Source organism: Odocoileus virginianus, chromosome 15 (assembly GCF_023699985.2).
Source record: "Odocoileus virginianus isolate 20LAN1187 ecotype Illinois chromosome 15, Ovbor_1.2, whole genome shotgun sequence".
Classification (NCBI taxonomy): Eukaryota; Metazoa; Chordata; class Mammalia; order Artiodactyla; family Cervidae; genus Odocoileus; species Odocoileus virginianus.
In genome coordinates, this window is record NC_069688.1 from 37,474,385 (window position 1) to 37,499,653 (window position 25,269).

Below are 25,269 nucleotides of genomic sequence, written 5' to 3' on the forward strand. Positions count from 1 at the left end.
AAAATATATTTACTAAGATTCTGTATGCTTATCAAATATAGGTATGTGACATCATTGATGAATCTGCCTTCTTGTTCAATAAATTGTTTCTATATGAAAACAATCTCCCACAAAGAGAGAGAGTTTCTTTCCACAAAGAACAGAAAAGATGATATCTGATAAATCAGATAATTAAATAAATTATTGAATATGTTCTTAATAAATAATTTATAACTATTAAGACTATGTTGTAACATTGAATGAAATTCACAATTTCTACAATCTGTTATTGAAATTCTTAATTTTTGCAATCAGTTATTGGTAAAAAATAGAGTATAAAATATCCAGTGCCATATGGTATTTTGTTTGAAAGGTGTATATTTCCATAGAAAATGCCTGAGTGTAAGCTCATCTTGCTCATTGTTTCTGCATAACATCATAATGCCTGTTGTTATTTTTTGTGTGATTTATTATAAAGTTTTTCTGCAGTAAGTATGCGTTATTTTTAAGTGGATCATATATATATAGTGAAGTAATAAACTAATATTTGAATACAAAAATGTAATAATGGACAAGATAGGCATGGTTTATGTTCTCATAGAATTTCCATGTTAGGAGAATTGTCCCACATTGGGGTTAAAATACTTATCTGAGGTCATACAGAGGTTCAGGACCAGAGCTACATTTCAGATCTTCTTTAAATCACTTTACTACAAGTTTTATGAGAAACTTTAAGGAAACAGAGTAGGGAATGATTGTATAAGAATAGTGAGCTTAAATTCTGGGTGTCATTAATGCTAGGAAGATGTGAGGCTTTCTGCAGTGGGAAATAAGGATAGCTTCTTGAGCATGGGTATGACTTTAACTGGCTAACGGGCAATTAGTTTATCATTGGTGTAAGACTTTCTTTTCTCTAGTTGAAGAAACTTCCAAGGTTATTCTATTGTCTTCAGTATCCTTTTGCTGTCTCAACTTTGGTTTGATTCTGTTGCCATAGTTATAGTTTAAAAATATAATACTGGCTGTGCCATTTAACTTTTGTGAAAGCTTTCCATGTCTCCCTTGCAAGCATATCTACTCATGCACAAAATGAACAGATGGAAGAATGCAAGGGCTATCCTTTAGGGCCAGAGCCTCCCTATTAAGTTTACTTTGCAGGGAAGAGAAATGGATGAATATAGAAAAAGTCTGCAGAAAGATAGCTTAAGGGAAGTAGAGAGGGAAGAGGCTATCTTGCAGGTCAATAATTAAATAAGTTTTCCATGGAGTGAGAAAGGGACTGATACTTCTCAAAGCTTCTGACAGAGTGGCATATCATAATACATGGGTTGAAAGGATTTGGAGAGAAAGACAAGTTTTCTAATAGTATGTGTTTTCCTTGAGTATTTGTATTATATATATATATGATTCTTCCTTTGAATAGAAGTGAAGGAAAAGAGGCTACAATTTAAAAAATTAGTTCTGATGGATATCGATTTATTCCAAAATACACTTAACCATTTGCCAAAACAAACAAACAAACAAACAAACAAAATATATATATATATATAATTTTTTAACATTTAGTCAGATAAATCTAGCTCTGTGATGGTAGGAAATACAGTCTGTTGTGCTTTAGTAAGCTTTCTTTTTCCATTTACCTCCAGGAATCCTTAAATGACCCCCCTGACCTGCCCTTGTGCAAAAAAAAAAAAAAAAAAAGTTTGCTGAATTTTACAAGAACAACAAATACAGGATGCCTATGTACTAGTTATGGAGAAAGAAATGGCAACCCACTCCAGTATTTTTGCCTAGAGAATCCCATGGACTAAGGAGCCTGGTGGGCTACAATCCATGGGGTTGCAAGAGTCAGATATGACTTAGCAACTAAACTACCACCATGTATGGCCTCAGTGTTAACTATTGTCAGTTGTATTATTTTTATATTTAATAGACTTTATTTTTAGAATAATTTTAGGTTCCCAGCAAAATTGAACAGAAAGTACAGTGTACCATATACTCTTTAATCACATACTCATGGCCTGCTCTAATTTTTTTAGAGTATGAATCTGATTATACATCTTAGATTTATAAATTTCATGCATGGTTTTAAAACTACAAGCAACAATTCAATACAAAATTTTATATATGTATATATATATATATATATATATATATTGCAGTGGTTCTCAGACAGTGAAGTTAGGAAGAATTGAAGCAGCTTTTCCTTAAGTATATAGTGAAATTATGAATCATGATAGTGGAATGTTTCTTTCTAACTTAGCTGTCTTTTTGATTGAGTTTTATTACAACTAACAAGTTAAGTATAATATTGCTAGTTGGAAACAATGAGATTTAAAATGTTTATAACCTGTATTTCCTTGAGCATGTGTTTTTAAGGACTACTACACCTGGTGGTGCATCTTCTATAATCCAGGAACTTACAGCAATACATCGTTATCATCCAGAGTTCATAGTTTACATTATAGTTCACTCTTGATGTTGTACATTCTATGGGTTTTGACAAATGTGTAATGATATGTGTCCATCATTATATCATTGTACAGAGTAGTTCCCTGACCCCCAGATCCTCTATTCTCTGCCTATAAATCACACCCTTGCTAATTTTTTTAATTTATGTTTTTGAGCACATGCTTTGTGTACAACAGTGTATTCTACTAAGAATTGTAACAAAAATAATCATAATTTCATAAATATATATCATAGCTAAAATGATATTTAGTTTAATATTGCAATAAAATATTTTGCATGTTTTAGCATGTACTTTTGTGCATGATTATAGTATGATTTTGAATATGGATAACACAAAGGCAGGATCCTTTGCTGTTTCATCATATAAAACATTCTTATGTGCAGTTATGAACAAGTTTAAAATAAGGTACTATTTCGGTGTAGCTTTTTTTCAAAGATTGTTGGTACTTGATCCAATGAAATTTCATATTTTTTCACTTTATGGAATTAATAGACATTCTATTCTACAATTTTAAGTTGGTTTCATGTTGTTTTTTTAGATTCAGAAGGTGAAACAACTTGTACATTTAAGTCATTTTGTATTAAAATGAGACTTGTATACAAATAAATCCAAAATATTTGCTAATTTAATGACTCCAGATAATCTAGAACAGATCATATTAATTTATAAGTATGCTTATTCATAAACATAATTACATATGTTTAAAAATATCTTACCAAAATATATCTCTTGGATTTAGGGTTATACAAAACTTTAATCCTCTTGTGACCTAATGTACCGTATGTTTAATAAGTGCTGTCCACTATATGGTTTATTATCATTTTCCATCTGATATGTAAGGGCTGTGTATGGAGTTCTGTGTGAAGATGAAAATTAAACACATTATTATTCATCTAAAACAAAAAAGATTTTTAAATTTCAAAGACTCACAAGAATATAAATAGTAGAAGGGGATTAAAACCAAACAAAATTTGGGAGCTAGTAATTAGATGAACCAGTTGTAACAGACTTAGAAGTCTCCAGAAGGTTGAGTCATATGTCACTAGTGGGAAAAGCTAAGAGGCAATACACCTCAGTTTACACCTCAGTATATCCAGAAAGTCTCACAGATTGGTAGCACCAGAAACCTTTAATAGAGGCAGTGGAAGTCATGCTTGAAAGAGGAAGATCTAATTAAGAATTGGAAGAATTCAATTAAGAAAATCCAATTAAGAAGTGGTGAGAGGACCAAAAACCTGCAACTGGGCAACTTCCCTTTTCTTACCCCAACTGTATATTGCAAGTTTATTCTCTGGAGGAGGTAGAAGAGTCTTTATATGGTTAGTTGGAGATGCCAGATTGGAAAGAAAGGTACAATACAAAAATCAAGTGGGTGGTTGTTGTCCAGTTGCTGAGTCATGTTCTATTCTTTGTGACCCCATTGATTGCAACATGCCAGGCTTCCAGTCTTTCACTATATCCCGGAGTTTGCTCAGACTCATGTCCCTTGAGTTGATGATGCTGTCTAACCATCTCACTCTCTGCCACACCCTTCCCCTTTTGCCTTCAATCTTTCCCAGCACTAGGGTCTTTTCCAATGACTTGGCTGTTAGCATCAGGTATACAAAGTGTTGGAGCTTCAGTTTCAGCATCAATCCTCCCAGTGAATATTCAGGGTTGATTTCCTTTAGGATTGACTAATTTGATCTCCTTGCAGTCTGAGTGACTCTCAAGAGTCTTCTCCAGCACCACAGTTGAAAGCTTCAATTCTTTGGCACTCAACCTTCCTTATGGTCCAGCTCTCACATCTGTATATGACTACCAGAAAAACCATAGCTTTGACTATACAAATCTTTGTCTGCAGAGTGATGTCTTTGCTTTTGAATCCACTGTTTAGGTTTGTCATAGCTTTTGTTCCAAGGAGCAAGCATCTTTTAATTTCATGGCTGCAGTCATGAAGGGAAAATGGAATGATCTCCATTTGTTTCTGAGGCAAACCATTCAACATCATAGTAACCCAAGTTTATGCCCCAAGTGGTTTAATGTTTCCATATAAAACTTTTACACCCCCTTCCTCACATACACACACATTATTCACCTCTTAAATCACAGGAACCTGTCAGCCTGTTTAATACTGTCTAAGTAAATGATTAAAGAGTCTTTTATGCAGTATCTAAGCAGTACAATAGGAGATATTTAAAGACACTGACTTAAATGAATCTCTCAACAAAACAGTCAAGGAAAATGCACTACAGTTAGTCTATAGGTATCAAGTACCACCTCTATACTCAGAGCATCCACTCAGCTGTTTCCTTAACTACTTGTAAGTATTAGCAAACAAAATAACCTAACTTCTGAAGGAGTTCTCAGGCATAGAATTTCATGTCTAAAACCAAATAGAGTAAATAATTTTGAGGAAACACGGTGTATATGAGCAAAAGAAAGACTAAAAAATGAACAAACACACTAATATGAATGTTCTATAAAAATATGATGGAAATATTCTTGGAAATTAAAACAATGAAATAGAGATGAAACAGTCAATAGAATGTTTAAAGACAAATTTGAGGAAAACTAGAAAAAAAGAGGGGGAAAGGCAGATATATGAAATAGGAAAGAAGAAATAAAGTAGCATTAGTAGCAATAGTAGTTACAGGAGTATTCCAGTAGGACCTTTAAATAATAGTCATTCTGAAAATGATCATTGATAAAATGAAGGGGAGAAAAAATGATCTGATTTTTTTTTTCCCTAAAGCAGAGGGCATGGGGTTCCATATGGAAAGGATCCAACAAATACCCAGAACATATGATGAAAATAATTTCTTCTTTGTCAAATAACAAAAAATTGTATGTTGTTAGAATATATACACATTTTTTTTGCAAGAGAAATAGGGAAAAATAATGTCAAACATTCAGAATGGCTTTAGCCTTCAGAACATCAGCACTGTCACAGAGCCTTGCCTTCCAAATCCTAGTGTAACCAGTTTCCTTAGTAGATTTCTATACCTATTCAAACTATCATGAAGTTTGAGGCAAAGTACGAGGTATTGTTTAATCTCTTAAGCACACATACATAAGGGGCTGCAAAGACTTCTCCGGTGGTCCAGTGGTTAAGATACCATCTGCCAGTGCAGGGAACAGGAGTCCCATCCTCGGTCCCAGAGGATCCCACATGCTGCAGAGGAGCTGAGCCCCTGCCCACAGCTGCTGACACCTGCGGGCCCTGGAGCCAATGCTCTGCAACGGGAGAAGTCACTGCAGCGAAAAACCCCCATCAGGGAAGAGCAACTCCCATCACAGCAGCTAGAGAAGGCCTTTGCACAGCAGCAAAGGCCCAGCGCAGCCACAAAGGAAGAAAAAAGAAAAAAGAAAATTTTTAAAAAGCTATACATGCTTCATTATAACACAGAAAGTGAGTATTATGAGGTAAGAAAGAGAGGATCCAACTAAGATAGTTTAATTGTATATATAGAATAATTCCTAATTATAGAAACCTAAAAGACATTAACTTGTTCAGATAGAAACTAAGGCATGCTGAAAATTTTTCTTCACTTAGTTGAAGTTGAATGCTTGATGTATCTAAATATATTGGGAAGAGATTCAGAGAACTGGCAGAGTTTGAAGTTAAGTTTTTATTCAACATAAGAAGGGAAATTATTAACTTCACAGAAAATAGAAACTTAGGCAGAAAACAAAAGTTATACATAGCCTTGCTAACAATGCTAAGAATAGCATTTGCATCGTTATAATGTTAACACTGAATATCTCAACCAAAATTTTATGGGAAGAGTGTGTTAGGAAGGGTATAGTTTAGGATGGTGAAAAATAATAAATCTATTTTCCACTTTGAGGAAATAATTCATATGCCTTAAAATCAGGAAATAGTTATATGAGAGACAGAGGTAGCTATCAAATGAATTAGTTGAAAATATATTTACAGTGACTTTGAAGACATATAGCACCTAATCTTGTTTTAACTCTGACCTCATTTTCTTCCTGTCTCCCTTTCACTCAGTCTACTTGAACTAATGTGGATTCTTACTATTCCAGGAACGCTTGAGGTATTCTGTGCTTCACAGTCTACACTTGCAGTTCACTTTCGTGGAATGCATTCCCCTAAGACATCCTTATGGTAGCTCTTTTACCTCATTTAGTCAGATCTTACTTTAAATCTCACCATCTCAATGAGCCCTTCCCTAGATAACATAATAAGCTTCTGTCTCCCCATCAAACTTTTTATTTCCATTCTTTGCTTTGTATTTCTCTTTAGCATTTATTATCTAATAATATCTTACATATTTCCTTATTTATGATCTGTGTCGCCTCTCCATCACCTGCTCGAAAGTTTCTCTCACAAGCTCCCTGAGAGAAGGGGGCATTTGTTGCTCACTGTTGTATCCTCAGTGACTAGACCAATGTGTGGCATGCAGTAGGTGTTTAATAAGCAAGTGGCCATTAGAAAATATTAATGAATAAACAGAAAAAGAATTTATAACCTTCATTTAAAAGTCATTTCTAAATGCGTATAATGGCAAAATAAAAGAAATAATACCGTTTCAAAAAAAGCTAAAAGTCCATAGTGCATAGTACACGAATTCCTTATTTTTTGATCAAATATCCTCTAAACATACATTGTATAAAAAATGATTGGGAAAAAGAAGCAGAATTATTGACATTCTCTACTATGAGTTCATATGACTTGCTCTAACATTTCAAAAATGTTTGGGAAGAAGATTTTTGAGATTTGAGTTACTTTTCTAATCTGATATTTCTTACACGACTGTTTCATTAATAGTTTCATTATGCAGAAGTACGTTATTGTCATTCAGAAACAGTTTGGAGATATATTTCATTATAGAGTTTGCATGCATAAATAAGCATATTATTAATAATCAATGGCAATTAGCACACAATGCACTTCCTCTTAAATTTAATTATATGCTTGATTAAGAGTGTTTGGGTACTTAATTAAAATAAGAAAGTCCAATGATACTTAATTCTCACTTATATTCATATTACAATTCTAATAACTCCAGTCCTCACTCAATCCATGCATAGCTCCTGTTAATTTGAATCAGAAGTATGCATGCTCACTGATTAAAGCCTAAAATGCAATTGACTAGGTCACATCAGAGAAATTTGTCTATAGCCTGACAGTATGGAATGAAGGAACAGTCTAGTGCAGACAGTTGAATAGAGAGATAATTGTCATAATTGGTTTCAACTAGTTTTTCATGGCTCTGGCTGGTGAAGCAATTTCTGTTGTATTATACCATGAACTATATAACCAGGAACAAAACTCATTAGCATGATTAGTAGGTTTCAGTACTTAAAAATGTAAAATATATTCTAAATGTTAAGCTCTTAAGTGAAGATAAATGAACTGAATAACAATGTAAATGCATTGTTGAGAAATCTTTGTCTGTTGCATGTGATATGGTTTGAATGGAATGAAATCAGACATATTCAATGAACTCAAGTGTCATAAATATATATTTTCAGGGGAAAATCTGTTCATGTGCAAACAGCCATTTTTTTTCCGGTATGAAACAAGTGACCATTAAATGAACATTAAAATGTGGTGATATCAAGAAACTCACAACAGTTAAAATCATAGTTATTTCCCATTAATTTGCTTAGGTAGCCCAAATAAATTTTGGTAATGTCAGTGTTGCTAAAGAAGAAACTGAAGTATTGAAAGCCTCTTTGGACTCACTAGTGAATGGCAGAGATAGGATTCCAAGATAAGTTTATTTGATTTCATTACTGGTGCTTTTTTCACTTTATTACCTTTTCTAATGACAAGATCAACTACAAGAATGGAAATTAACTGAAACAATCCTCACCAATCCTGTCCTCAACAATGATTACTGTCCTATATTTTTTGTCAATATGAAGTTCAAAATAGTTTTACTCAAAGAAGTTGAATTCCCAAAGAGATTTGATATAATTTGGATAGCTCATATTTCCCTAACTTCCCATTTCTTCTTTGAATTAAGCTAATTCTTTAACCATAAAAAATATTGGGAACCCAGTATGTCTGAGTAAGACTTAGTGCTAAACTGATGCTTTCGAATTGTAGTGCTGGAGAAGACTCTTGTGAGTCTCTTGGACTGCAAGGAGAGCAAACTGGTCAGTCCTAAAGGAAATCAACCCTGAAAGTTTGTTGGAAGAACTTATTGCTGAAGCTGAAGAAGCCCCAATACTTTGGCCACCTGATGCAAAGAACCGACTCATTGGAAAGACTTAATGCTGGGAAAGATTGAGAACAAGGAGGAGAAGGGGGCTACATAGGATGAGATGGTTGGATGGCATCACCAACTCAGTGGACATGAGTTTGAGTAAACTCCAGGAGACAGTGAAGGACAGGGACACCTGGCATGTTGCAGTCCATAAAGTCATAAAGAATCAGACATGACTTAGCAACTGAATAACAACAGAAAATATGTCTGAATTGAAAAGTTTGCAGTTTTGATGATGCACATGAAAAATGTAATTTCTCTCTTTATTAAGATCACTAGTCAGAGTAACAGTGTTTGCACCTTAAGAGACAGCTAGTAATGTAGAATTTAAAAAGAAAAGAGATTGCTAGTGTTAGCTGCTCAGTTTTGTCTGACTCTTTGCAACCCCATGGTCTGTAGCCCACCAGACTCCTTTGTCCATGGGATTCTCCAGTCAAGACCACTGGAGTGGGTTGTCCTTCCCTCCTCCAGGGGATCTTCCCAACCCAGGGATTGAACCCTCCATTGGCAGAGGGTTCTTTACCACTAGCACCACCTGGGGAAGCCCAGCGATTATAGGTAAACTTAATTCCATTGATTACTTCAAGGTAGTAATCCCCTTATTGGGCTAATTCTGTATTAATCAAGAGGTTCACCCTAGAACTTTTTCCTAGATACTGTATTAAAACCCTTTTGCTAAAAAAAAAAAAAAAAAGAAAAAGTTTTTTTTTTTTTTTTTATTTCTGGCAATGATGAAATATTTGTACTAGAAGTGGTACATTAAAATAAAAACTTAAGATATATGTTACTGTTTTGTGGTCAGGAATAGTAGTAAGAAAACATAGTGATCTGGAAGGCTGGTGGCTTTTTTAAGTTTTGACAAGTGTGGTGAAGTAATTTTTATGACAATCTGGAAGACAGACCACTGAAGCTTTAGCTTGAAAGGAAGAAGTTAAAAAAATGTTAAAGTATGTGGCCTGTTCTTGGCTGCCTTTGACAAGAGTTTACAACAAAAACAGGCGCTCAGCCAGATATTGGCCAGTTTTCAAGAAGAGATTGAAGAAAATAGAGTCTAAAATTCTGGTGATTTATGGTTGGAAAAGTCCACTGCTTCCATACAGTAGATAAAAAGGTTTATCAGAGCCTCCTATTACGTTTCTTAGTCAAAGGACGAAAGGCAGCCCTAGGGCAGAGACCAGATAGAGTGTTGCATTCCTGCCCACTTTTTTATTGCTTCTGATCAATCAATGCAAGGCAATTTCAAAAAGAATGGTTAAAGCAAATTGGGGATGGATGGAGAGTGTTTACTGGCACATGAAAATAACTGGAAGCAAATAAAACAGTTCCTATTAAGTTTTTAGAGGGAGTTTTATCCAAATAAACCCTACAACTCATCTGAAAACTCTCTGGTTATTCAGGGCTTCTCTGGTGGCTCAGAGGTAAAAAATCTGCCTGCAGTGTGGGAGATCTGGGTTCAATCCCTCGGTTGCAAAGATCCACTAGAGAAGGGACTGGTAACTCAAGTATTCTTGCCTGGAAAATCCCATGGAGAGAGGAGCCTGATGGGCTACAGTCTATGGGATTGCAAAGAGTTGGACATGACTGAGTGACTAACACTTTCACTTTCATTCAGTCCTTAAGGCAATTTTCAAGCACCAAGCCTGCATTAACAGTTGTAGGACATATGAAATGTGTACCCCAAGGATAGTCTACTCTCCCATACCCACTTCAAATTTCGCCGTGGAAAATATGGACAAGGAAGAACCATTTGACAGGAAATGCCATGCAACAGTACAAGACAGGATAAAGGGGCACCTTCTCAAGAGCAGAAGCAGGGTTTTCAAGGGTATAATCAACAGGATCTGTTTATTTCCATGACCACTGTTTGTGAAATATTCTCTTTTCTTCCCTTATCCACATAGGGGTATTTAATTTGACCATTCATTTTATTCCTTTGACAGATCCATGAGGAGCTAGAGTTGACTTTAATGGAAAAACAAAACAAGAACCTTCTGTCCATCTCCCAGAAACCTGGAAATTTGAGAAGAGTATAGTAAAGAGAAATGGTTGTCAGGAATAAAGGGAAGGGAAGGAGAGTTTCTCTGAATATCCTCTGATTAAATTCCCAGTAGCGTGGAGTTCAACCTTTCTGGCAATACAGCTTCACCAAGTGCACAGACACAAGCCCTAAGTGAATGATAGAGCAACAGAATAGAAAACCATTAAGTCTCTGTTTACCGACCGCAGTTTGCTCCATCCTAGCCTAGACTTGTCAGAGAGTCACATAGAGGGAGTCATAACTACTGTCTATTTAAGCCATTTCATTTTAGGGCCTTTTGGCAGCATTAGCATAGCATTGACTCTGGGGGAGCTAAAATTATTAACCTTAAAATTATTTTCTGAAGTTGTTTTCTCATGTGTATGGTATTCTGCTTAAGCCGTTAATTTTGTATATTGCACTGGTCACATCTTGTACATTTCTGTCTCTGGGTCTTTATGTGATTTATTTGATTTCTTTTGAGTCCTCCCCAACTAAAATCCTACTCATCTCATTTCATACAATATCCTTCCTTTTGTATAAATATATATTTAAAAATTTTTCAGCCTATGGAATCAGTTTTATTACTTAATTGACAGAAGATTGTATCATGCATGTTTTATGTTTCCAATTGAGTTATAAGGTCTAAACAACAGCAATGGTGAACTGTTTTTTATAGCCCTTTGATAGTTATACCTTAGGATTCAATAATTAATAATTGATTAATTGCTGAAATATAATGGCATCTCTCACTCCTATTGGAGAAATCTAGTAAGTTATCTGTATTCAGTATGACACACCATTTTAAAGAATTAAGTTACTTTTATCCAAAAAGTCTTAATAATGATACTTGTCCCAATTCTGTCATATAAAGAGGAAAGTCTATTCATGTTTTCCTGTTATTCTGAAGCAAGCTGTCAAATGCTACTGCTGCCAGATGTAGCATTATACCATTTCTAGAAACATTAAAGTGAGGATGACTGCTAATATATTTTCATTCTCTAATTTTCTTTGGCTTTGTTAAGATTCTGGTAGCAATACAGGATGTAGTTAGGTTTAAATAATCATAACATTTTTCATTTTACATGACCTTTCCACCCATATCATTCCAACTATGATAGTTTACAAAACAAAAATACTGTTCTTCATAAGTTCATTTTAGGTGGCAAAATTTATTTTGCTAAAAGGGCACTGATATTTGAAATCAAAAGAACATTAATTGCCTCTTAATCACAGAACAAAAAGTACATATCCAGTAAATTACTGTCTGTTGATACTGTGCCGTGGATTTTTCTATTTAGCTATTAGTCTTGATCTGACTTGCAAAACTTATCTCTATTGCCTATGGGCCCTACCTCAGTATCAAAATAGAATGATGTTACCTAGGTAGCATACAATTTTATATGTTTGATTTACACTAAAATTTCCACTATTTCACAATAACTTCCTTTGGAAATGTTATCAGCCCAGCTAAAAACTTATCTTGATTAAAAAAGAAAAAGAAAGTGGCAATAAACTTTTCTCCTTCTCTTGCTTGAAATATTGAGTTGACCGAAAAGTTCATTCGGGTTTTTCCATACAGTGAGATGAAAAACCCGAATGAACTTTTTGGCCAGCCCAGTACATTCTATTTATATGCACACTCCTCCCCTCCCCTAAAATCAGTCTAATAATCTATTTTCCATTTAGGCAGATTTGTTCTTGTTGTTCAATCACTCATTCATGTCCGACCCTTTGCAACCCCATGGACTGTGGCATGCAGGGCTTCCCTGTCCATCACCATCTACTGGAGCTTGCTCAAACTCATACCCATTGAGTCAATGATGCCATCCAACTATCTCATCCTCTGATGTCCCTTTCTCCTCCTGCCTTCTATGTTTCTGAGCATCACAGTCTTTTCCAATGAGCTCTTTCCATCAGGTGGCCAGAGTGTTGGAGCTTCAGCTTCAGCATCAGTTTTTCCAGCAATATTCAGAGTTGATTTCATTTAGGGTTGACTGGTTTGATCTTGTTGCAGTACAGAGGACTCTCAAGAGTCTTTTCAAATGCCACAATTCAAAAGCATCAATTCTTCAGTGCTCAGCATTCTTTATGGTCCAACTCTCACATCCATACAAGACTACTGATAAAAAACATAGTTTTGACTGTATGGATCTTTGTCAGCAAAGTAATGTCTCTGCTTTTTAATATACTGTCTACATTTTTCATAGCTTTCTTCCAAGGAGCAAGCATCTTAAATACATGGCTATAGTCACCATCCACAGAGATTTTGGAGTCAAAGAAAATAAAGTCTGTCACTGCTTCTATCATTTCCCCATCTATTTGCCATGAAATGATGGGAAGGATGCCATGATCTTCGATTTCTGAATATTCAAAAAGCTTTTGAATGAAAGCTTTAATCCAACTTTTTCACTCTACTCTTTCACCTTCGTCAAGAGGCTCTTTAGTTCCTTTTTGCTTTCTGCCATAAGGCTGGTGTAATCTGCACATCTGAAGTTATTGATATTTCTTCCAGCAATCTTGATTCCTGCTTGTACTTCATCCAGTCCAGAATTTCACATGATGTACTCTACATATAAGTAAATCAGCAAGACGACAATATACAGCCTTGATATACTCCTTTCCCAGTTTGCAACCAGTCTGTTGTTTCATGTCTGGTTCTGACTGTTGCTTTTTGACCTGCATACAGATTTCTCAAGAGGCAGGAATGGTTGTCAGTTACTCCCATCTCTTTAGGAATTTCCCAGTTTGTTCTGATCCACACAGTCAAGGCTTTTGCACAGTCAATGAAACAGAGGTAGAATTTTTCTGGAATTCCTTTGCTTTTTCTATGATCCAAAGGATGTTGGTAATTTGATTTTGATTCCTCTGCCATTTTCTAAATCCACCTTGTACATCTGGAAGTTCTTGGTTCACATACTGTTGAAACCTAGCTTGGAGGATTTTGAGCACGACCTTGCTGGCATGTGAAAGGAGTGCAGCTGTGTGGTAGTTGAACATTCTTTGGCATTGCCCTTCTTTAGGGCTGGAATGAAAACTGACCTTTTCCAGTCCTGTGGCCACTGCTGAGTTTTCCAAATTTGCCGGTATATTGAGTGCAACACTTTTGCAGCATCATCTTAGAGGATTTGAAATAGCTCAACTAGAATTCTGTCATCTCCATTAGCTTTGTTCATAGTGATGCTTTCTAAGGCCCACTTGACTTTGCACTCCAGGATGTCTGGTTCTAGGTGATTGATCATACCATCAGGGTTATCTGGGTTATGAATATCTTTTTTGTATAGTTTTTCTGTGTATTCTTGCAACCTCTTAATATCTTCTGCTTCTGTTAGATCCATACTGTTTATGTCCTTTATTGTGCTCATGTTTGCATTAAATGTTCCCTTGGTATCTCTAATTTTCTTGAAGAGATCTCTAGTCTTTCCCATTCTATTGTTTTCTTCTATTTCTTTGCCTTGCTTACTTAGGAAGCCTTTTTTATCTCTCCTTGCTGTTCTTTGGCACTCTGCATTCAGATGGGTATAGCTTTCCTTTTCCCTTTGCCTTTCACTTCTTTTCTCAACTATTTGTAAGGCCTCCTCAAACAACCATTTTGCCTTTTTGTGTTTCTTTTTCTTGGGGATGGTTTTGATCACTGCCTCTTGTACAATGTTATGAACCTCTTCTATAGTTTTTCAGGCACTCTTTCTATCACATCTATTCCCTTGATTCTGTTTGTCCCTTCCACTGTATAATCATAAGGAATTTGATTTAGGTCATACCTGAATGGCCTAGTGGTTTTCCCTACTTTCTTCAATCTAAATCTGAATTTTGCAGTAAGCAATTAATGATCTGAGCCACACAGTCTGCTCCTGGTCTTATTTTTGCTGACTCTGTAGAGGTTCTCCATCTTTGGCTGCAAAAAGTATAACCAGTCTGATTTCTGTATTAACCATCTGGTCATGTCCATGTGTGGAGTTGTCTCTTGTGTTTTTGGAGGAGAGTATTTGCTATGACCAGTGCATTCTCTTGGCAAAACTCTGTTAGCCTCTGCTCTGCTCTTATTTCTTATTTTTCTGAGTCAGTAGTTTGACTTCCTTTTTATTAAGTTAAAATAATTTTTTTAAATGGGAATTTATCCTTTTGATTGCTAAATCTGAGACTTTTTGAAGCTTCAGGATGACTTCTAACATGAGAAATGTGGCCTAATGTTTGCTCCATCTCCAACATCCCATTGAGAACTGTGGTATAACCAGCAGCTTAGAATTTATTCTCATGATTAGAAACTAGCTTTTTTCAGTTAATATGTTTGCATAAGAAAACAGTTTTGAATGACACAACTATGTAATTTTACCCATACAAGATGTTGCCAATGTGTTTCTTTGCTTATTATGATACACGTTTAGTTCATGATATGCCTTCTACTCTTTTCTATTGCACCTGTTGCTCTCTACTATTTTGTGTCTAAACATTACTCCTATAAACTCTGTGATGATCATCTTTTATATTTTTCTATCAAAGGAGATGACTCAATTGATTGAGATATCCTTTGTTTGCTTGCCAAATTACCACACAGTGTACCAAATTCTTAATACACAAAGATGAATTAGAGCCCCTGTTTCAAGATGTTACTAGGCAAGTGTGTAAAGAAGTAAATTCTGTTTGACTATATATACTGAAATAAAAGTCCATGGACACATGATAAATAGAATGACTGATTAAAAATATTCACTAAATGTTTAGTCAAATCAAAGTCTCCAATGAATTCTCAAAGACCATTTATGTCCTATGTGAGTGAAATGGTTCAGTATCTGTGATAAAAGAACATCTTGTACCACAAAAAAAAAAGTTGGGAAATGTATTAGTTAAGTGCTTGGTAGTCTCAGGATGAGAGGTACTAAGTTGGTTAAACTTGATGTTACACTCTTCTAAATTATTTTTAATCACCTGGGAAATAAAACCCTAAGATTAATTTTCTGTACAAAGTATAAACAACATGATTTTACTTCCCTTAGTAGATATAATTTCACAATGTTTTAAAGCATTGTTAATTGATCTCAGCAGGATCATGCTTCATCTATTTGACTGAATAACTATGCAATTGTGTAGTCATGGTATCCATTATTTTTTCATTTGATTTTCATTCCAGTTTTCAAGGTCAGGTTTTCTTCTTGATTTTTTGCTAAGTATCTTGCCTTTCACAAGTATCCATGTGTTCCTAACAAATGGGGAGTTTTTTTTTTAGAACCAAGTTTGTTTTAATGTGTTTGTTAGTATAAATCACTCATCTTTTTCTAAATTACTTGGCAGAGTTTTACTGAATTTCTCCAAGAAAAATATGATTCTGTTCTTTTGTAGTTCTTTTATATACTCTCAGGATTTAAATTGTCTTTTTAACTTTTTATTCTTTAACTTATTGGGATCATGTTAGGTGCAATACATGGAAGATCTTTCTATAAGCACTATACCTTGTATGGGGCTTGATATGATACCAACCAAGAGATGAAAGAATGAATGAATCAGTGACATTTTGTAAATATTGCTATGCAAATCTTCTACTGAAAGTTGAGATTCTTGATTGTGTGCTCAGTTGTGGCCAACTCTTTGTGACCCCCATGGACTGCAACCTGCCAGGTTCCTCTGTCTATGGGACATTTTAGGCAAGAATACTGGAGTGGGTTGCTATTTCCTCCTCCAGGGATCTTCCTGACCCAGGGATCAAACCTGTGTCTCCTGAGTTGCCTTTACTGCTGTGCCATGGGGAAGCCAGGAGTTGAGATTATACCTGGAATAACTAGCATTTAATGATGTTGACTGAAAACCATGCATAACCTAAAAAGTTGAGAATTATGTTTTATTTGCCATACATACTGAGAACTTAAGCCAGACAGAGAATCTCTCAGATAGCTCTGAGGGACTATTCTGATGAAGTAAGGGAAGAGCCACTATACATAGAAGATTTTGCAAAAAAAAAAAAAAAAAGAACACACAAAAAACCTCAAAAACAGAAAACCAAAATCCTATAACAATGGGTAGTTGGAACACAAAAATGTTGCTGTTATTATAGAAAAACTAGACATCTCAGGTTAATGAATTTAGCACTTTTCTATGTGTGGAAAAATGCAAAGATATAGACCCATTGAAATCATTCCTTTAATTTGTACCTTAACAGGTACAAAGGGTCTCCTTTATTTCTCCGTCCGCAGTTGCCACAAGGTGCACAGCTGGGTGTGGATGCAGTGGCTCATGGCTTGATGGCTACAACATCTTTGTTTACTGATACGGCAAGTGACATTTTTGTCCACAGTGAAGTCATGACCCTACCTTTAGTAGATCATAACTTAATCACACCTAATTAAGATGTCTCAAATGCAAAATTGATTGTAATAATAGTAAAGTTGTAGTTTGTTGAGCTAATAATAATGTCTGCCATGTAGTCAGTGCTTGCTCAGCATATAGATGACCTATATATATATATATATTGTTTTATGTAATTTTGTCAGCAGCTCTTTAAAGTTGATACTCCCCAATCCAAATAGTATACATACATTATTTTGGCTGTTATTCTTTTTTAAAAATTAATTTCAGTGATCCTATTTAATGCAGTTTTTAATATTAAATTGAATTAGTATATATTCGTAAACTCACACTGTGCATATCATACATACTATGAAAATCTCTGCTCATAAATACATTTAGGGATTCCAGTTATTTACTCTCAGTTTTTCTCTTTGGAAGTGCTCATAATATATTTCTCACAGTAACATTTAACGATGGAGAAGTTCTCTTTTCTATTGATGAAATATGCATGTTATATAGATTCACTGCTGTTGCTGTTTAGTCACTGTCAAGTCTGACTCCTTGTGACCCCATGGACTGGGGCCCACCAGACAAGAATATGGACTTGATTGCCATTTCCTTCTCCAGTATATTCACTACATAAACCTGTTTTTGGCCAACCCTTTTGGAATACTTTTATACAAATTTAGTTTCAACTTTACCACAACCATAGAACTATCTTCACTGTATTTTCAATTCTAATAACTATTAGAGTTCTTTGATTCTTATATTTTAAAGTTTTGAATATGCTTGATAATTCTCATATTTTTTCCCCTCTAGCTCAGCAGTCCCTAAAGATTTTGGCACCAGGGACTGGTTTCGTGAAAGACAAATTTTCCATGGACTGGGGTGGAGGAGGGGATGGTTCAGGGAGTAATGCAAGCGATGGGGAGTGGTACATGAAGCTTTGCTCAGTAGCCCTCCACTCACCTCCTGCTGTGTCAGGAAGTAAACACCCCTAGTTCCTAACAGACTGGTATCAGACGGAAGCCCAGGAGTTGGGGATCCCTTCTCTAGCTAAGTCTTTATCCTGTTTTTAAAACTTAGGTCATAATCTAGACTAATTACACATTCTCAATTATATACTTTTATTTCAGCCTATATGTTTCTTTTATCCCAACTGCATACATGTTAAGTCGCTCAATCCAACTGTTTGTGACCCCATGAACTGTAGCCTGCCAGGCTTCTCTGTCGATGGGGATTCTTCAGGCAAGAATACTAGAGTGGATTGCCTTCCCCTCTTCCAGGGGATCTTCCCAACCCAAGAATTGAACCCAGATCTCCTGCACTGCAGGTGGATTCTGAGCCACCAGGGAAGCCCAGAAATACTGGAGTGGGCAGCCTAACCCTTCTCCAGGGGATCTTTCTGACCCAGCAATCGAAATGGAGTCTCTGTTATCCCAGACGCTACATTATAATTAATATTCTCTGTCATTTATTTCCTTGGTTAGCATCATTTATTAACTCTATGAAGGAAGGGCCGTGTCTGTCATTTGCAAAACTAAGGGAAGGGGGCGGTAGAGTATGAGACAGTTAAGTAGCATCCCCGACTTAATAGACATGAATTTGTGTAAACTCCAGGAGATAGTGAAGGACATAGGAGCCTGGTGTGCTATAGTCCATGGGGTTACAAAGAGCTGGACATGACTGAGTGACTGAACAACAGTACCCCAAACATTGTGGAACGCACATCACTTTTCATTGGGTAACAGCAGTGATTGTGCAGTGATCTAAAACTTTTAAGTTAGAGACATATCCAAGTGTACAACTTACTAGTTGGGTGACCTTGGGAAAGTTGCTTGATTCACAATTTCCCTTTCTGTACAATGAGGGAAATCATATATGATGCTGGGTATTTTGTGAGGAAAGTTATGACCAACCTAGAGAACATATTAAGAAGCAGAGACATTACTTTACCAACAAAGGTCTGTCTAGTCAAAACTATGGTTTTTCCAGTAGTCATGTATGGCTGTGAGAGTTGGACTGTAAAGAAAGCTGAGCACCGAAGAATTGATGCTTTTGAACTGTGGTGTTGGAGAAGACTCTTGAGAGTCCCTTGGACTGCAAGAAGATCCAACCAGTCCATCCTAAAGGAAATTAGCCCTGGGTGTTCACTGGAACACCCATTGTTCTTTGGACTGATGTTGAAGCTGAAACTCCAATACTTTGGCCACCTGACGAGAAAGGGCTGACTCATTGGAAAAGACTCTGATCCTGGGAAAGATTGAGGGCAGGAGGCGGAGTGGACCAACAGAGGATGAGATGGTTGGATGGCATCACCGACTCAATGGACATGGGTTTGTGTAGACTCTGGCAGTTGGTGATGGATAGGGAGGCCTGGTGTGCTGCGGTTATTGGGGTTGCAAAGAGTCAGACACGACTGAGCTGAACTGAAGGTGTGAAAATGAATGCTTAAAGCAGAATATGGTTCAGAGTTGGTTTCAATGACTGAGGATATTAGATTCCTCAAGCTGTTCATTTTTAGAAAGCAAGGAAGGTGGTGTTTTTTACACTGGTACATATCATAGAGCATTGTTAATTGTAAACCTCAAGATCTTCTGATGAATAAATTAATTGTCACTTACCAAGTAATTTATTTTTATGTTTCCTTTTTAATTAATATAGATGAATATCACTACACTATAACCTCTGTATTACAATTGGATTTTTGTTTATCTTGGATCTCTCCCAAGTAGTTTTTGCTGTATCAACAATCCTTCACACTTTAGAATATTTATATTACCAAATTCCTTCAAATTATTTGCTGATAATTTCAATATCTGTGAGAAGGGAAGATACAAAACATAGCTTTTAAACAAATTCACAATCATTTGTTGTGGATTGAGCAGTAAAATTACATGAAAGTCTGACATTTTTAGAGACATATTTGAGTATAAAATCTTTAGACATGTTTTCCATTGATCATCTCAATTCACTAAACTGCCCACTCTAAGTATTTCAGTTTTGTCTTATAAACATGATCTTGTGGCATAATTCCAAGACTAAATTCAAATGAAGCTTCAGTACATAGGGAGTTTCTTTTATTTAGTAACCTTTGTATTAACAAATTTGATCATTGCTCAACCAACAGTCTGGTGAAAATAACTTTATAGTACTTCCTCCCAACACACTCCAGTCCCATTTTAATCTTTGCATTACTGAATATTAAATGGGATTTATCAGGCTCTATAGCTTTGTTTTAATCATCTAAGCCTTTTGATTAATATATTAGTGTCATATGTCGGTGAAGAAAGATAGCTACAGTCTCTTTGGCAATTCTGCCTAGATATAATCATCTGCTTCAGAAAAACATTGAAGTGACAAGCACAATGTTGTTAGCTGGCAGGTACATTTAATGAATTACATGAAAATTCTTTGTTTTATGCTTAGATCTCTATTTGTCTTAAGGATATTTTTATAATAAACAAAATCATTACTTATTGTAAATACCATGTATAATAATGATTACTTTGCAACGTGTATCACCGAGCCTGACTTACGGTGTATATCTTCGTTTTCTCTTGAAATTCACACTTTTGATTGCTGGTAGAAGCAGTGTTTAAAAATTAGTTTATCTTAGCTAGTTTTACAACTCTTATAGTAATGACAAAAAGATAATTTTATTTAAAAGTTCATATTGGAACACTATTTAGGAAAATCAAGAATAAAACATGAACGTTTAATCAGGATATAGCATTTTTTTTTAATGGTGGGCTACTCTCCAACTCTGTGTGACCCAGTGGTATGTAGCCCATCAGGCACCTCCGTCCATGGGATTTTCCAGGCAAGAATACTGGAGTGGGTTGCCATTTCCTACTCCAGGGAATCTTCCGGATTCAGGGATCAAACCGCATCTGTCTCACTACATCTCCTGCATTGACAGATAGATTCTTTACCACTATCACCATCCGGGAAGCATATAATTCTTCCAGCTAATAACATATATTTCTTGGCTCTGCGTTTTAAAATGGACATAAACAGCATAGAGAGAGAAGTCCCAGATTAAAGGGTTGGGAGGGGACAAAAAATAGAAACCGTGAGCAATGGCTATACAATTGGGATCTATTAAACCTAAATGTGAAAGTTCTTAATAACATGTTCATGAATTCCTCAATGTACAGAGGATGATGGGTAGGTTATTTTTAATGAAGGTCAAAGAACAAGGGCAAACTAGCAGCAGTTTCCTGAAGAGGAGAACCAGATATATTTTGGAATTATTATTATTTTTTTTAGTTTAATTTTGAAACAGCCTAAATTAGTATCTGTCTTTTGTTTTAGATATAATTCAGCCACAAGGCAAGAGATAAGATTAGGTAATCTTTTAAAACTTGGATCATTGTTATTATTCATTCACTGATTCACTTCATATGTTTTCTTGTTGCTGTGTAATGTTTATTTGTTCATGTAAATAAAAGTTAAATTTGAGCATAGCAACTATTTAGAGCCTTTTTCTTTCTTTCCTTTCATTTCTACACCTAATGCTTCTTGTGAAATAACTTGGAAACTCCTTTTTCCCTAGATGTAGAAGTTCATGATAATTGAAGTCCTGACCTCAATTATTTCTTGGGGGGTGAGAGGAAAAGACTGGATTGATTCTAAAAACACAAGTGGTAGTTTCATTAAAAATATTTCCTTTTTCTTTACTATATTCAGAGGATTGAATTCTTAACTCATTTCATCAAAACTTAGTAACCTCCCCTCTCTTGCAGCAAACAGCTCATCTGTTAATCAACTAAATTTTCTAAAAAATTAACTATTCCAAAATAAATTGTTCATCCCAAAAATATTTTGTAAAAAATGACTGAAAATTTATAGGAAATAAATGTTTTACATTTTATCAAAAATGGACTATAGAATTTGCCTTTATGAAATGGTAAAGTGAAATATTAAAAATCATTAATCATAGTTACAGATATTTAAAATATTTTGCAAATATTAGTTTATAACGTATAATTAAAGGCTAAGGTAGCTTAATGAATTACCTGTTATTTTTAGAAACCATTGATATTTAATCAATAATAGTCAAGTTCTTTGCATTTCTAGGTTTGAGAACTTTAAATAATTGCTTTAAACTGAAAGTATATACTTTATTTCTAATGTATATAAGGAACATTCTGGAATCTTCAATACTTCTTTTGTTGATTGACCTCATTTGAAATTCATCACTGATTTTTTCTTTTCAGTACCATTGAAAAATTAAACAAAAAAAATTTTTTTTCACTGAAGAAACACTCTCAAAAGTACCATGTGCATATTATGGGTAAAAATATAAAATTTCAACTTTATTTACTGCACTAATTATCAATAAATGATTGTTGATTTTATACAGTTGCTATTACATTTTATAAAATGTTTTATATTTTGGTATTTTTATTTAATATTGCTATTGATATTTTCAGCGTTATAGTGGCTTATAATTATTTGATTTAATGTAAAGTGATATCATCGACTTTACTAACTGAACAAATAGGATGAATGTCAGGTTAAATTGGAAACATACTTTATTTTTGTATTGCAATATCTGTTTTAGCTTTTTATTTTGCAATAATTTTAAACTTTCAGGTAAATTTTGATAATAGTACAGGGGTCCCATATATGTACACTTATCCAGCTTTCCTTAATATTAGTTAATTAATTTCCTAGTTAATTGAATTTTTATAATACTATTAACTATATCAAAGTTAACTTTACTCAAACTGGAATATCTTTTAGTCCATTTATTCCTTACTGGTTGTTTTCTGTTGGTCATGATTTGTAGTATAAATGTAAATAATCTAGTAGAAAATTTAGGAAATACTGTTCCCCCCCTAACTTCATTAAATTCTATAACTTCTACTTCTATAAAACTTTTCTGTTTTTTCTCTTAAAGTGAAAATGTATTTTTCTCTGAAATGAATATTATTTTTTAAAAATCTCTTATATTTATATACTTGTACACTTTAAGCATAAACTAATAAAATAAGAAAGTAACAGACGAATATCAGGCAGTTTCCTGATGTTTTGCATATTGATTTGATTAAAACTCACAACTGTATGCACTTGTTATGATAATTATCATTATATTCTCAAGGTTAAACACATATTAGAGCTGAAATTCTAGACCAGTCTCTTGAATCTCACAAATATGTCCATTTTTTACTGCTTTATATTTTTTTATTTAAGTGAAAAAAGTTTCCACCCAAAATGTACATAAATATTTTCAGATGAATGTTCATGGTCTAAGGTTAAGTAGAAGCATCAAAGTATTGGAAAGCATATTGATGAAACATGATTTTTATATTACTATGTTAGTAGAATGTAACATTGAAGAAGCCACATAAATGATATTGCTTTTTTAAATTGTCTGTGAAATGTGATTTATTTGTTTAGTTGCTCAGTTGTGTCTGACCCTTTTGCAACCCCATGGACTATAACCCACCAGGCTCCCCTGTCCATGGGATTTCCCAGGCAAGAATATTGGAGTGGGTTGCTGTGGGCTAGAACCTGGTTGTAAAGTATGAGTAATAAATATTAATTTAAAAAATTGCTACAAAAATAATATAAACTATCTAAACCCAAGGATAGAACCCAGGTGTAAAAATGAATAATAAATCCTAATTTAAACAATTTTTACAGACTTAATAAAAATATCTAAATTTTTCTAGCATGAAGATAGGCATGTAATACCTATTCAGTAAAATTTTCTTCCTTTCCCATACTTCTCTGTTGATGTAATTGAAATAGAAGACATTTCCATTATTTTGTAAATCTTCTTAAAAGGAAAAAGGACATCTGTATCTACATGTAACTTTGTAAATCTAAAATATAAAAATATGTATTAAAATAACTGTAAACTCCTTTTCCTTCTATTCTGTAGAATTGCAGAGTAGCTCTTGTGGAAATCCAGGAGTTCCACCCAAAGGTGTGCTATATGGTACAAGATTTGATGTTGGGGACAAGATCCGCTACAGCTGTGTAACTGGGTATATCCTCGATGGCCACCCTCAACTCACCTGTATAGCCAATTCAGTCAATACAGCCTCATGGGATTTTCCTGTTCCTATCTGTAGAGGTAAAGAAAAAAACAATGCTTATCTTTATGTTGACTGAGTATTGCTTTGCCATAATGAAAATATTTTTTAAATGAATGATATTATTTGCAAAACATATTTAGTGCTTTTTTTTTTTATAAAATCTGAGGCTTAGAAAAAAATAAACACATACATTATATGACAGATTAAGGAAAATACCTAAGACAACATCACTTGTGAAATAAGACAGTGGATTACATTACTATATATATGTATGTATTTATAAATACATTGTGTATATGTGTTGATATTTATATTAATAAAATATGCAGTTTATGATGCATACATAGAACTTTAGACTGTCAGTCATGACTAGTTTTCATTTTGAAATATTAACTGAATTTATGACTCTTAAAGATTTCTGGTAGGTGAATTAGCTTGGGAATGTGTGAAATTAAGAATGCTGTATAGTTTGTTATTAATAATGATAAGGATCACTTGTATTATGGGAAAGCATAGTGATATACTAATGAGAACAAAGATTTAAAGTACATAACTAGAAGATAGAACATGTTCAACCTTAGTGGAATTTGTGCATGAATTTTGTTGCTGTTGTTCGACTGTTTGTGACCCCATGGACTACAGCACACCAGGCTCTTCCATCTTCCACTACTGTCCGAAGTTTGCTCAAACTCACTTTCAGTGACTCGGTGATGCTATTTAATAATATTATCCTCTGCTGCCCCCTTCTCCTTTTGCCTTCAATTTTTCCTAGCGTTGGGAACTTTTCCATTGAGTTGGCTCTTCAGAACAGGTGGCCAAAGTATTGGAGCTTCAACTTCAGCATCAGTCCTTCCAATGAATATTCAGGGTTGATTTCCTTTAGGATGGACTCGTTTGATTTCCTCACAGTCCAAGGGACTCTTAAGAGTCTTCTCCAGCACCACAATGCAAAAGCATCAATTCTTTGTTGCTTAGCCTTCTTTATGACCCAACTCATATCTGTATTTAACTACTGGAAAAACTATAGCTTTGACTAGTTGGACCTTTCTCTGCAATGTGATGTCTCTGCTTTTTATATTCTGTTTTGCAGCAGTGATTTCCACCATTCTGTCTTCCAGCTTTTCCTACTTACCAGTTACTCACCAGCTTTTCCTACTCAGTTATTCTACTGTTGAATCCTTCTAGTATATTGTTAATCTCTGTTTGTTTATTCTTTAGCTCTTCTTAGTTCAGCTCAGTTCAGTTCAG

The 25,269-nt window shown here is 34.7% G+C and overlaps 1 protein-coding gene across 5 annotated transcripts in view; it reads left to right on the forward strand.

The window, feature by feature from the left end:
- The window catches only part of CSMD3 (CUB and Sushi multiple domains 3), a 1,331,483-nt gene that overhangs the window by 286,387 nt on the left and 1,019,827 nt on the right, over positions 1-25,269 (forward strand). For all 5 annotated transcript variants that reach the window (XM_070477231.1, XM_070477232.1, XM_070477233.1 and 2 more), the window contains exon 4: positions 23,865-24,059. In XM_070477231.1, coding sequence (XP_070333332.1) covers positions 23,865-24,059 — 195 coding nt within the window. The remainder of the gene's footprint in view (positions 1-23,864; positions 24,060-25,269) is intronic.